The sequence below is a fragment of the Felis catus genome, chromosome B4, assembly GCF_018350175.1.
Source record: "Felis catus isolate Fca126 chromosome B4, F.catus_Fca126_mat1.0, whole genome shotgun sequence".
Lineage (NCBI taxonomy): Eukaryota > Metazoa > Chordata > Mammalia > Carnivora > Felidae > Felis > Felis catus.
The window spans coordinates 96,962,651-96,978,344 of record NC_058374.1 but is presented as its reverse complement, the minus strand read 5'-3'; the positions used below and the strand labels follow the sequence as shown (position 1 = coordinate 96,978,344).

Genomic DNA, 15,694 nt, shown 5'->3' with positions numbered 1-15,694 from the left:
AGATCAGAGGAATATTTAGGCCTTTATGTCAAAAGTATGCCTTACAAATAACTATTCAAGGGAAGTTGGTGACTCAAATGGACATTTTGGAGGGACCTCTGCCTAAGTAAATTATTTGTGACAAGGCAAGTATTTATAATTCTTAGGAAGGTCAGAAAGCCTACAGCAAATTCTTATGAAATCTCAGGCTTCGGTTTCAAAATTCTTAGAGAAATAGAAGAATCACAATTGGTGTTAAATATGACAATGCTACTAACTATGGTGAGAATTATAAAAATTATTTTTAATGTGTGAGATGCTAAAGATCGTAAGTATATACACTTATTCAAATTCGTACTTGCATTTGGCAATTTAGACTCTTTTTTCTTTAAAACAGTGGCAAATCCATATAACCTACAAATATCACCCATAGTTTTGTGACTCACGAGTACAGCCTGCTTGCCATGAAAATGGAGCAAACCTGAAGAATGATGTCAAAATTTCTCTTATGCGCTACTCAACAATCTCAGACATTAGGCACTAATATTAAAACATTTTTGCCTATGGAGGTGAAACAAAAATTTGGTGGTGAAAGGTTGCAAGTCTGCCTTTGATTTAACACAGTACAATTGAAAAGTTTCCAAGAAAGTTTGCCTCCTCAAGAGTCACAAGTTTGCCCTCTAATCTTCAGAAGGTTTATACTTCTCAGAAGTACCTCATATGATAGCTCCCCCTAAGTCCTTATCCTAAGGACAACATCTGTGACTCCACCTTCAACTGATTTCTAAATATAGCTCAACAGAATGTGTTACCTTACTTTTAACCTTGAGCAAACCAGGGTGTGCCTGTAGGAACAATCTACCTTGAAAATTCAGGAATATACTTCAGGCATTTACTGGGTTATCATCAGAACAAAGCTGAAGATTCTGAGCTCATTATAGTAAAATGTTCTGAAAATGCTCTCAAAGTATTTTTAACATTTATCTGTGGCAAAGCATTGCATAAATGATGACTAATTTAGAGGTCTTCCGGATATGAATTTTAAAATAATTGCATGCAGAAAGGTGTAAAATGAGAAGGGTCCAAGGTGATTTTGTGTGTGTGTGTGTGTGTGTGTGTGTATCTCAAGAGGAGCATTAGCTGATGATGACAAATAGATAATTAGAATCCTCAACCTCGGAGATATGAAGGATTTTGTGATTTTGCAGGCATGGCCACGAAGCTCTTAAACAGACTCATTGTGAGTCACTACTCATAGTGTGGAAAGATCTGCACTGGTTAGAAAGGCTGAGAAGATAACTATAAGCTAATTTTAAACGCTTTTGGTCAATGGCAGAAGATTGGAAGCATAAAGCCAACAATAAATCTTATTTTGCAATAAACAATTTTATCACTTTCAGAATTTCATAAATATTTAATTGGAATCCTCTTGCACACACATTCTGGTGGCTTAACAGAAGATAAATAAGAATATAATCATACATGGATACTTCTCCCAAATGAGCCTAATACAAACAACTAAAGAATCATCCTTCTCTCCTTGCTCAGTGAGTATAATATAAAATACACTTTAATCAGTATTCTATTATTATTAATAGCTCTCATGATTCCATGATAAAACACAAGAAAGAAAAATGTTTATGCTGAGATTTTACAGTACTTTAAAAAAGGGAAAGGGTAGGGATGGAATAAAGAATTCCAAAACTAAACATTCTTCATAAAATCAGAATTTATAAAGCAGAAGACAGTATTGGAAGGACCCAGGATCCTTAACCAGGTTTTGCACAGCAATGTTCAGCAGAAGCGAGGCCGTCCTGTTATCTCTCTAACACAGTGGGGAATCAGGACGAAAAGTCCAGCCTGCCACTTATTTCTCACAAAGGACGTCTAAGTCTTTCCTTCTCAATTTTATCTACGAAAGACCAGCATGTTATCTTTAAACAACTAGCCATCAAAGTGTGAAAAGCTGCTCTTCATCTAGTCCAATCAGGACGGAGTTGCTTTTCAGGCATATCATGCTACTATTTTCTGTGTTGAGTGAAGAAATGATCAATGGTGTTTTGGAAGAGTAACTTTAAACAAGGTAGAGGAGGGCCATCCAGAAGACATAGAAGAATTTCTAAAAAGAGCCATGATGAAAGAAGTTCCATGAGGAGCAGATTACAACCATTCAGTTTGCAAACATTGCTTAGGTGATTTTAACAATGTTGTTACAAGTCCTGGAACTAGGGCTCAGAAATAAAAACAACATGTAAGAGTAGGTTTGGGATGTTCTCATAATTTGCTTCTTCGTGAGCCATTATATTTTCACTGGTTCATGTACTGAATTTCCAGTTTTCCTAACATGTCTCAGATTTATAAATTCTGAAACAAGTGGATAGAAATGTATGCATTATTTTTTTTAACTTATATATGCATCAAACATGTATTAAGCACTACACATGACTGCTCACCAATACTTAGAGCACTTCTAAGTGTGACATTCATCATCTCCAGATACAGGCCCTTATATTTGCTATTAATATAACACTAATACTTTAAAAGAAATGACTGCTATCTTATTCCTTAACAAGGTTTGCAAACTAAGTTGTAATAATGTGCCCTTGTTAAGGCTCTTTAAGTGATTGGATCCTTAATCAAATAGCCTATAGTGGAAAATTTTAAAATATGCTATGCAGCCCCCAAAAAAGTTGTAATATTAATAACGCAATAAACTGGCATGGGTTCTGCATGATTGAATTTCCCCAGGAAACTGGTCACTAAATAAATAAATCAGTGCAGTAACTGTCCAGCGCAAAGTTGATGATGATGATGATGATGATGATGATGATGATGGCAATTTATTTCTGGAACTCTTCTGAATATGAACAAATTTTTCGAACAATTTCCATGTATTTTGAATAGTTTCAAACAAAATACCACGTGAGTCCATAATCCAGTGGTACACCCTTTTAATTTAAAATTGTGCTGAGAGCATATTAACAGCTTTAAATATTCAAATCCAGTGGCCATTATACTTCGCGTTGCAAATCTTCTAAATTTTCAGTTTCTATCACATACTACACTAATAAATGTCTTCATACCTTCAGTAAGAGTTCTACCTTATCTGGCTGCCAATTACATTCTGCCTCTATCTCTGCTTTACTCAGGCTGCAGCACAAGTCATGACTGTTGTAACAGTTCTTCTGCAGAAATCCGCCCTCCAGTCCACATTCTTCCTACTCTCATTTCCTACTTTTTTTTTTCAACGTTTTTTATTTTTATTTTTGGGACAGAGAGAGACAGAGCATGAACGGGGGAGGGGCAGAGAGAGAGGGAGACACAGAATCGGAAACAGGCTCCAGGCTCTGAGCCATCAGCCCAGAGCCGGACGCGGGGCTCGAACTCACGGACCGCGAGATCGTGACCTGGCTGAAGTCGGACGCTTTACCGACTGTGCCACCCAGGCACCCCTCTCATTTCCTACTTTTAAACCTTCCATGGATTTTCATAGTAAACTCAGTCTTCTAATGTTATTTCCCATATGATGTCCTCCATAATCTTCCTCGGCCTCATTAATTCTTTACCTCCCAACGCTTTCATAATATTTTATTCATAGCACTTATGTACTGAATATGATTAATTATCTACTGTGTATCATCACTGCTAGACTGTGAATTCACTGAAAATGAGAAATGCATGTTGTTCATTTCGTGTCACCCAATCTAACAATGCTTTATCAAAACCAAAACCAAAAACAAACAAAAATCTAGACATTTTAGTCACTAATTTCAAAGTTCAAGCTATAACCCAATGACATTTGCGAGGCAATTCATTGATTCCTTATACACAAGCAATAAAAATCAGAATACGTATGTGCAGAAGCAGCACCATTTTCTATAGAAGCGCATGCCATAAAAAAATTAAAAAACAACAAACAAACAAACAAACAAAAAACAAGGAAATCGGAGCACCTGGGTGGCTGAGTCATTTAAGCAACCAACTCTTGGTTTTGACTGAGTTCATGATCTCATGATTTTTTAGTTCAAGCCCTGTCTTGGGCTCTGGGCTGACAGCGCAGAGCCTGCTTGGGATTCTCTCTGTCCCTCTCTTTCTGCCCCTCCCCTGCTCTCTTTCTGTCTCTCTCTCAAAAATAAATAAATAAAAACTTTAAAAAATTTTAAAACAACAATAAAAATGAGGAAATAATATGACATTACCAGAATTTATGTACATGAAATCATAAAGCTTGACTTAGGGACCTGAATAAATGGGGAGAAGTAACATGTCTTAATACTGAAAACTTACATTTGGAATGATGTTAATTCTTTAGAAATTAATTTGTAAATCCCATGCATATCAAGTCATAACTACAGTAGGATTTTTAAATGGGCTTTGTCAGACCGATTCCAAAATTTATACTGAAGAGAAAATATGTAAAATTTTGAACAAGAATGAGAGAAAACTTTTCAAGCACAACATACTATAAAAGTAAGTAAACTCTTTAGAACAATATGGTATGAGCTCATAAAGGAACAAAAAACCAGTTAAACAGAACTGAATTAATTCCCTAAAATATGACCATTTGCATTAAGATAAAACATATCAACTCAAATGTATGAATAAGGGAGCCTTTTAAAATAATATGGAAATAATTGGTTAAAAATGTTTTAAAGTAAAGAAAATTAGACCTCTACTCCATTCTATACCCAAAAATTAACTAGATGAGGAAGGGTTGAGTAGTTAGATGTAAAAAAAAAAAATAGTGTTTAAAAAGTACAATATTTTCATAATATTCAGAGAAGTCCTTCTAAGTGAGACAGGACCAGAGAAATAGGAAGTTATAAAAGGAATGACAAGACATACAAATTAAAAGTCTTTGAATGATGAAATACATCACAAAGTAAAAAAGAAAATTGACATAGTATTAAGAGAAAATACTATAAAAACGTACACTACAAAAAGGATTAATATCCTAACACATCTAAAATAAATAGGAACACATAGAAGGAATTCACAGAAGAAGAAAAAAATACAAGTACCAAATGTGTATGAAAAGGTGGACAAGTTAATTTAACTAGTACTGTAGCAACTCAATTTGCTACCAGCTTGTCAAAAATTTTACAGATGTTTATTATTCATTATGGAAAATTTGAGGGGATGGGATCCTCTCATACATGGTGGATGGAGGGTTAAAATGGTAAAGGTTTTGGAATACATTTTGTAGTATTTATCAAAGCTTTTAAATTTTTTGAACCAAAAATTTCACTTGTAGGTATCTATCCTATAAAACACATATGCACACAACAGAAGACTGTTCAAGGATACTCATGGCAGTCTTGATTTTAATACTGGAAAAAATGGAAACAATGCAATAAAGCTCCCAGACTGATTCCTATAAATGAGTCAGAGAATGGAATGCATTTCTTTCTGTTCACATAAAAAAAAAAATCAAACTGTATGAAAATGCAAAGAAAAAATGGCTGGGTTGATACACACCAAATAATAATTTTATCTGTGAGGAGGGTAAACATGATGGGAAGGTATGAAACAGAGTAAAGGAAAATTTTCACATTGCATCACTCTTGTTTTAATCTTGTACAGTTACAATGCATTCATGTGGTTTTTATAGATTTAAAAAACAACTATAAAAAGAGTACCTAAGAATATGTTTACCTAATTGCACAAAATAATAGTAGGCATAAAAGCTTACAGTTTGAATAATTAATAATTAATTACCAATTCATGCAACAAATATACACCAGCATAGTCTTGTACTAAAGACAAAGTTGAGCAGTAGGAATATAAGGATAAGACAAAGCCCTATCTTCAAAGTTATGCCATAATCATAAGGGGCCCAGAAAGGGCTTGAACCACAATGTGACAACTTCTACAATACAGGTCTGCAGGATGTCACTTTCCCTTTTTTTTTTTTTTAGTTAATAGTAATACTCCCAACATAATAGGGCACGAGAGTGGGAAGGAACTTCACATAATGGGCAGTCACTCTGACATGAGATCATGGGCTCTGCTGCCAGTGTTTGCTATTGATTCTCATCTCCACCCCTCACTTAAAAGCTGTGCAACCTTTAGCTAAGTGACTTAACTCCTCTTCACCTCTACATCTCAGCTATAACACGGCTATAATAACCTACATCCATTCCAAGGGTTTACTGAGAAGATTGAACAACGCCATTCATAAAAGCCTCCATATAGTACCTGGAACATACGTTTAGTAAATATTTGTCACTCTTCTGTTTGTTATCTTCAAAGAAGCCAAAGACAGCATGCTATGCTTAGAAAACTGAAAGAAGGTTGATACAGATTGGTAGCAAAACTATGAAAGTTTACTAGAAAACAGTGAAATAAGATAACCTTTAACTCCAAGTAAGTGCTGGGCATTTGCCTGTAGAAATCTGATTTTATATTTATTCACTTGCATATCAACAGGGAAATTATCTCATTATCAATAAAACAAATTTTAATATATATTCAATGGGAATTGAATATTTTCCTGGTGAATGTGTATAAATGATAATGAAATTATTTACTTCAAACATTTAAGACTTCCAAAATTGGAATTGAAAGCAATGTTCTATCTTAGTCAACAAGGAATTTAATTTTTGAAAAAAAATAATTAATCCACCAAATCAAATAAAGAATTTCAATAAAAAATAATTTAATGCAGCTAAGTCAAAGATCCCTTCCTTTACATTTTCATCTGCCCTCCATCTTAAGGACATCATTACATATTTGCTTCCTCACCATCATTTCAAACCTGTAAGAATTCACATGAACTACCATTTCACACCCCATCAGTCTTTCTATATTGCTTGGATTTTTCATTATAATAAATACTATTACTGCTGATATTATATATATCTATGCATGCATGCATTGGGCTCCGCAGCCAGACTACACAGACAAAACCCTGGTCCTTTCAATTACTAGCTGTGTGACTTTAGGCAAGTTACCTAACCTCGCTGAGCCTCAGTTTCCTTACCTATAAAATGAGACTAATAATAATTAATAATTAATAATAATAATACATATCTACATATCTCACAAGGTTGTTGTGAGAATTAAACAAATTGCTGTATGTAGAACAGTGTCTGGAACCTTTTAAGTGTTTAATTAGCTGGTGGGATTAGTTCTCTTCTTGTTCCCAAACCCTTCCTTGTGGTGTTCGTAACATAATTCTGTTTCCTGCTTCTCTCTCAATGCAAGGTTACATTAAGTACTCTCTCTTATTGGTTTTCTGCCCTTTTTAAACTTTATGTTGGGGCACTTGGGTGGCTCAGTTGGTTAAGCATCCAACTCTTGATTTCGGCTCATGACATCAAGCCCCATGTCAGGCTCTGAGCTGACAGCGTGGAGCTTGCTTGGGATTCTCTCTCTCCCTCTCTCTCTCTCTCTCCCCATATCCAATTCAGGTGTGTGTGCTCAAACTCTCTCTCTCTCAAAATGAATGGGGGCGCCTGGGTGGCGCAGTCGGTTAAGCGTCCGACTTCAGCCAAGTCACGATCTCGCGGTCTGTGAGTTCGAGCCCTGCATCAGGCTCTGGGCTGATGGCTCAGAGCCTGGAGCCTGTTTCCGATTCTGTGTCTCCCTCTCTCTCTGCCCCTCCCCCATTCATGCTCTGTCTCTCTCTGTCCCAAAAATAAAATAAAAAACGTTGAAAAAAAAATTAAAAAAAAATGAATAAATAAATGTCAAGAAAGAAAAGATTTAAACTTCTATGTCAAAATAATCTTTATGTTATACTCAATACTTTATTTGAAGTCTTCATATCTTACTGTAGAGTAAAAGCTACATCTCAATCCCTATCTCCACCCATTGCTATCTTGGTGGGCCTTCTTCTAGCACTATTATTTCTCATTTTTTGCCCAATAATATCAGATTATTAAAATTAAAACTGTACTTGGATGTGAAACAATTCAAATATTAAAAGGACTGAGTTTATTCCTATTTAATTTCAACATTGAGTATAGCTTGGGTTTGTAATCAACATTATTTTAAGTAAATAAGTATTTAATGACTATTTGAAGGAATAACTCATTTTAACATTATAAATCTAATTATGACACTAATGTAAATATTACTATAACTAGTACAACTAAAGGCTTCTGCTATAAGATTGATATACATTTTGTCCAGAACAGCTTTACTCTGTGGAATATTTATTTCTGTCTTATAGCACAAGCTTTCATAATGAATCACATTCAAAAAACATTAAAAAAAGATATATGAGTATATGTTAGGAAAAAAATTGCTGATGCTTGAAGGTATTTTCCATCAAAAATTAAATATGGCACAATGGTCATTTTGTAGAGTTCATTAATGAAATTGGGAAGGGATTATTAATCTCTAGTGTTAAATTGAACTTACAGTGAAAATTGATCAAGCTTCTCCTGACTCAGAAATACCCTATGGCTACTATTGATCAAAAGTTTGGGACCCTGAATATAATTCATATCCAAATACAAAAATGGGACATAGAAATTGTTCTTAAAAGGTTTCTTATCAAAACCTATCACATTTAGCTTACTAGAGGAAGTCTTATGAGCATGAATTTTATTGTGAAGATCCACTGGAAAACATACCTGGCTAGGCTGAAGGCATCGTCGATCAAACCTGCTCTGTTACTGACAGAGAGAACCTAGGAGGTCAACCAGAAAAGGAAAAAAAAAAAGGGGGAATCACTTAGAATTAAAACAGCAGGTGTTCACATATCAAAACAGATCTTTGATGAATAAATCCAGTTTACCTCATGGTTCCTGATTAATTGATCAATTAATAATCTCCAATTCCTTAAATCATAGTTGACTCTAAAATAGCCAGTTTGATTGATGTTCCCCAGCAACCAGCTTCCTTTGTCCAAAGTTATTCTGTGGTGCTCTGAAAACAGCATTTTGGGGGGTAAAAGAGATTTTAACATATGGGTTAAAATCATATGAAGCATATTTTCTAAATAGCAGATACTACATTACCAATAATTAAAAGAGAACACCATCATAAATACTTAATTGAAATCTACTCTTTAATCAATTAATCACTATATCTAGAATTTACTAGAAAACCTTTAGTTGGTTACTCATTATTACCTCAATTAATTGTTTTCTTATAATTAACATTTTTGTTCTTGATAAAACCCCATTACCTATACACAGTGTTCTTCTCAAGATAAATGTAACCAAGAAATCTGCCACTGTACTCATGTGGCTTCTAGGTAGATTGTATATAAATATGTGACTAGAATAAAAGAAAAGACTTTAGGTGCATATTCCACTTATTTTATTCAGTAAGAAAGTGATTAAAACAACAGGGCTCATTTATTTTAAAGTCACTATTGTTCCTTGCCTTTTTTCTTGGGCTTTCTTGGAGGTACCAATAAATAAATAACAGACTTTCCAGTATCATCAATAATGTTGGGAAAAGGAACCTCATTTGTTTAAGAATCTAATATTTCTATACATAATTAGAACAAAGATAATAAATTCTGTTTATTGGAATCACTTTGGAAAATGGTAACTTGTTTATATTCCCCAGCTAATTCAATTAAGGGAAGCCCATGAAAACAATCTTATAACTTAAATATTTAACTCCTTCAAATATGGTACAGATAGTGAACTCTGTTCACTTTGATGTCAGCTTCTATTGACTTCACAGAAGCATAGTTTACAATTCTAATCATTTTGTCGATGTCCTCAGGACTCATGTTTCATAGAAGTTACATAATGTATTAAGTTTACTTAAAATTTGTAATTTGTACGTACACACACACACACACACACACACACACACCCCACACACACACATAATGGTCTAATTTCCACAGTGACTCCAAACCAGAAAATGCATCCCAGAAACCATTTGTGTCAGTTCTGAGTAAGATGCATAATTTCTGATTTTCACTTTGTTATCAAGGTTTTTACACGTCAACCTACAAAACAGGTTTCCTTTTTCTTTCTTTTTTTTTTAAACACTGAATTTATATTCTCTCTCAAGTAGAAGCCACAAAGGAAGAGGTTGTGACCCCAAAATTATTGGCTAAACGTTAATGATTATTAATTGCTCAGGTCTAGAATGGGGTGGGCTCATTAATCTAAAGCATGCTACATTCTGCCAATTTTTATAAATGTAAAGTAAAACCAAAAATGTATATTGAATAGAAAAATCTAATCTTTAATGTTTCAAATAGCACTTCAGCTTTCCTGCCACTTTTATAAATAGCATCTGTTGGAACAGATAAAGAAATGAGTCTCACACAGGTTAATCGAATTGTCCAAGAAAACTGGAAATGGTCCATCTCAGGTCTTCTGACTTTGGTGTCCTTTTTACTACATCATATTCTATTGATACAAGATGGTATAACACTCTTACTGTAATATGATATATACTTTTCACATTCTTATATTGATTTGAAAAGTAGGGACATAGCATTGGAAACAAGAATTAGAACAGGAGCAGGACAGTTAGATTTTTGTTCCAGTTCTCCTAGACATAAATGTTTGAGCTCAGGCCATGAAAATAACCTAAGCGCTAAGTAATAGAATTTAAGGTCTCTTCCAATTCTGTGGCTCAATGGAAAAAGGAACTATTTTCCTTAATTTGAAATTTTACCCAGCTTAATCTATGCTATTTTTTTAAAAAATTAATCTATCAGCTATTTCTCTAAAATATTAATAGTTCCCCAACCATCTGATACTTTGTTTTTGCATTTTTTCAAAACTTTAATATGCTTATCCACACAATTCCTATGAAGCTTCAGAATGTCACCCCACTTTACAGATATAAAAACAAAAACAAATAATTAACAAAAGATATGGCCTAACCTTATGAAGAGAGATTTCAATTAATCATGTCAGAATTCAGTGAAAAAAATTAAGATTGAAATACTGAGGATATTGTTTCTCTTAAGTAATCATAACTCTGTCTTCAAGAATACTAGGATTGTATAACAACACATATTTAAATTGTGATTAAATTCATGGGTTAAGAGCAAATTTGATCATTAACATCTAAAAAGTCATTACTTTTTGAAGAAATTACAATATTAAAGAAACAAGTTTAAAAAATAATCAAATTTAATACATGTATACATAATTCAGGTTTTTACAATTCTGAAACAGTTATGGATTCCTATGATATGAAATCTGTTTTATAAAGTTATCTCTTGTTCACATTTTGGATTGGAATTTAATCTCATGTGATACGCTTGGCTCTAAATGGGTAATGGGTATTAGGAGGGCACATGTTTTGATAAGCACTGGGTATTGTATATAACTCATGAATCACTAAATTCTACTCCTGAAACTAATATTACACTATATGTTAACTAACTGGAATTTAAATAAAAACTTGCAACTACAAAAAATTAAAAATTTTTAAAAATAAACTTATTGAATAAGTCATAAGTAAATAAGCTTATTGAATAAACAACTTATAGGGAGAAGAGAGACAAATTAAAATAGGAAAACAATCCCTACACCTTCCATGTCATCTGATAAGAATAAAAAAGGTGGCTGGGGCGCCTGGGTGGCGCAGTCGGTTAAGCGTCTGACTTCAGCCAGGTCACGATCTCGTGGTCCGTGAGTTTGAGCCCCGTGTCAGGCTCTGGGCTGATGGCTCAGAGCCTGGAGCCTGTTTCATTCTGTGTCTCCCTCTCTTTCTGCCCCTCCCCCGTTCATGCTCTGTCTCTCTCTGTCCCAAAAATAAAAAAACGTTGAAAAAAAATATTTAAAAAAAAAAGGCGGCATCTATTGTTTTTATGTATGCTATTATTAAATTGATAACTAAAACCTGAAGGTTATTACTGTTCGTGAATATTTTTATGCCTTTCTTATAAATGAAATCTTTGGAGAAATGATTCCCTGAAAGATTTTGTAATAGATTTTTAAATGTCTTTTTCATTCTAGTTAATTATATCTTTAAAATGTTCTTCAAATTAACTAATGGCAAGCAATGAATTTTAAAGAGATCTTTCCCAATGGCCTAATGAGGTGTGTATGGTATGTGATGAGTACCAAAATAAAAAGTATGGAAATTATATTTGAATGTTAGTAATAACAATCTAGAATTATATTTAGAATGTATCCAAAATGGCACAAAATTTAGATTATATCAAGGCACAGAGTAGTTGAAATTTTATAGTATTCTGTTTTTATATTCTATACTTTCAGAATGAAAAGAGGAAGATTAAGCTTTTCTACTCAGTTTTGGCTGGTTACAGAAAAATCAGAATTTAAATCTAAGAAAAAGTCAGCCAAAGTAACAAGGGTATTAGTGTAAAACAAACTCAGGTATAGCAAAACATACTGTCTTTTTCACTGGACTTGTGTGAGAATCGAATTAGAAAATACTCTGTAGAACCTATAAAGAACCATGTGTGTGAACACAAAGGCAACGTGTTGAGGATTTGGCACATCAGCTAAGCAACCTACGTGTTTTAAAATCCTGTGTGTGTGTGTGTGTGTGTGTGTGTGTGTGTGTGTGTGTGTGTAGTTTAGAGGCAATAATTTAGAAAAGAAAACGAACGTCCTAAGACAATTTGGGCAAATTATTTCTCAAGCCTTAACTTCCTCATTTATAAAGCGGGGACAAAAATAACTCATTCTAAAGGCTTGCAAATCTTATATAAACCAATGATTAAGGCAAACACTACATCATTATACTATTTTTAATATTTACTTGTAATTTCAGAATCAATTTCCCTTTTATTTTGAATCTTTTCTAACATTTGGCATTAAATTTATTTCCTTCCATTACATATTAATTGTCAATCAATATCCAAGGTGCTACATTTATAAATGTCTATATTCTCAGTATTTCAACATTAAAATCAAAAGAGATAAATCCTTTACCTGCTTTCAATTATTTAAAAAATTGGTTTTAAAACTATTCTTAGGCTAAAATGAACTATGCCTTAACTTGGAATCAATTAGGTAATCATCTAAAGGGTTTAAAAAATTGAGGTGTCAAGAATATATGATGTTTCAAATCAAATTTATACTTTAATTATTTACCAATGACTGTGCCTTAGTACCTCCTGAGATCAAATCTATGTTACTGACAATGACAAATATTAAAACATTGATCTTACTGTTATAATTAAAAGGTGGACTTTTAAGATGCATTTTGATAAGAATTGACCAAAATAGTTTTTTAATGTTTTTATGGAAAAATATTATTATTGATACTAGTTGACTATATTTTGAAAAACAAGAGAGAAGTCATAACATATAAAAGGACACAAGAGTTAACAATCTGCCCCCCCCCCAATTTGTACATTGTGTTAGTTTTTGTCATCAGAATAAAGGACTTTAAGACAAAACCAAATATAGTCAGAATGAGACTAACAGGGAAAACAGAATGGTTGTTTTTCTTTTAGGTCCTGCTTGGAAGCTTCTTCCAGATTTATGTATTTATAAAGTTTTCAAGGAACATTTACTTGGGATGGGCATTCCCCACAAAGGTGTGAGCATTTCAGTTGGGACAATGTTTCACCAACCTGAAGATTCTGCTGTGATTTAATGAAAACTGACACATTATACTCTGTAGGTTGCATACTATACAACTTTGGGGAGAGGAAGTGTGCCATCAATATGAGAGTCAATATAAATATCATCTCCCAGAGTTAGGCACTGTACATACTATATAGTGTGTGTAACAGCCATGTGGATTAATATAGGTGACATTTTAGGCAAATGTACACTTTGAAACATCATGTTATTATTATTCCTGATTAATAATGAAAGACTATAAGTGGAAACAACTTCTCAAATACACCTGTGGTTATTAGTCAAGAAAAGCTGTGACCCTATTCTGGGTACTCTGTATGAAACCAGAGGTTGTCATGAATGACGGCATGCAAATAACTGGGGAGTTAGGGGAAATTGACCTTTGGGGAAGTATCCAAGAAGAATCAGACTTGCCCTGAATCCCAACACTGCCTAAAAGTTTTGGTCTGATCCTGACATTTGATCAGTATCTCTGCACTCTTCCAATTGTCCCATTTCCATTGGACCTTCCAATGAGAAATGTTTTACTTGGTTTCTGAAACCTGTTCTATTTCATGTCCCTAGCAATCCTATGTAGGGATGACTTTATTCTAACAGTTAAATTGTTAGGTTAATGACTCACTGTTTTCACTCATCATTTCATCACAAATTATGTAGATAGATAAATCAGCCACATGAAAGTAAAAAAGAAGTAAAATGATAAATAATATAGTAAATGTGAATTCAGAATCATGGTATGAATGCTAAGTCTAAGAAATGAGAAGAATAGAATAGAATAAGCAATTTAAAAGTAGAAACACCAAATTTTAAAGTAAGCATTTCAATTCATCACTATATTATTTATGAATCTTTTATACATGATGTATATAAATAAAAACACACTATTATAATATGTGATTATGTGTTAAAATATAATAGCACGAAAATTTGAATAAAAATTCAACTGGAAATACAAGGATTTACATTTCTGGTAAGTAGATTAGATTTTGCTGTAAGAACTTTTTCTTGTATATATGGATTTTGAGCACTCACATCTCCCTTATAATAGCAAGACTTAGGGGGCAGAAACAATGTTTACTTTTTATTTATTTATGTATTTATTTATACCTCACTTATTGCAAAAAAAAAAAAGATTTGTGACTCCTTATACAGTGGTTATGAAATCAATTAGCAGAACACAAAGAAATAAGAAAAACAAAGTGTGGACATACTTGACCATTTAAATCTAAATGAAATGTTGCATAAAGGATAATAATTGCCTTTTTATTCAATTCAATAGAAAACAGAAATTAAAGAGACCTGTTTCACATCTAGAATGAAAGATTTAGATTGGATTCAAGAAATAGCTTTTTGGCAGTGAATTGAAATAGGTTACTATCTTATTTGAAGATATTTAGAAACAGAATAGAATCTCATCTTTCTCTGCTCCTTGAGAGTTAACCCTAGTTTAGGGGACGCTTTGATGACCTATCAAGGCCCCTCCTCTCTGTCCCTATAATTATCTGATTTTACGGAGTATATCACCTTGCCCATTCTTTAAAGAGCCAGTAAAGACAAGATAGCAGAAAAATGGAATTTAAAATGTGTCCTGTGTTCCATTATTTGGTATACTGTTCTATTGGGAGTTATGATTCTAATGTAATTACATTTGGGATTATAAAATAATACAGTTTAAGACAGCCAAAATTAGTACTACAAATGCTTGGTTTAAAATTTTCTCTTTACTTTGAATGACACAAATAAATTTAATAATTATATAGGCAGATTAAAATTAGACTATGTACAAACTATACTATATTATACTTAATTTTATAGAGGTAATTATCATTCTTCTATATTTTCTTTTTAATTTGTCTTTATTCACATTTTTACAACAGCTGAAACCAGAGGTTAAGTTGCTAAACAATTATCTGAAGCCAAATAGTTCCTGAGGAGAAAAAATATATTTTACCTGTTTTGTTAGACACCCAAATAATTGCTTCTGAAGACACATGGCTTCTATTTCCTACCACAATAGTTAATGGAATCTGCCACAAGTAACTGCAAAATAAAGTAGAAACTTTAAGAATAAAAAAAGGTTATAACAAATAAACAAACAACATTTGCTATGCACCTTCTGCATGATTTTTATTACTCTTTAGGGGCACTAAAAAAAATTCCCCAGTCACAAAACTAAGGAAGATGAATTCACTTCTTCAAAGCCATTACACAGACTT

At 33.1% G+C, this 15,694-nt stretch overlaps 1 protein-coding gene across 1 annotated transcript in view; it reads right to left on the bottom strand.

Moving 5' to 3' along the window:
* The window catches only part of TRHDE (thyrotropin releasing hormone degrading enzyme), a 387,195-nt gene that overhangs the window by 73,221 nt on the left and 298,280 nt on the right, over positions 1-15,694 (bottom strand). The window contains exons 10-12 of the mRNA XM_011284128.4: positions 15,430-15,518; positions 8,726-8,856; positions 8,562-8,617 (exon numbers count right to left, since the gene is read on the bottom strand). Coding sequence (XP_011282430.3) covers positions 8,562-8,617; positions 8,726-8,856; positions 15,430-15,518 — 276 coding nt within the window. The remainder of the gene's footprint in view (positions 1-8,561; positions 8,618-8,725; positions 8,857-15,429; positions 15,519-15,694) is intronic.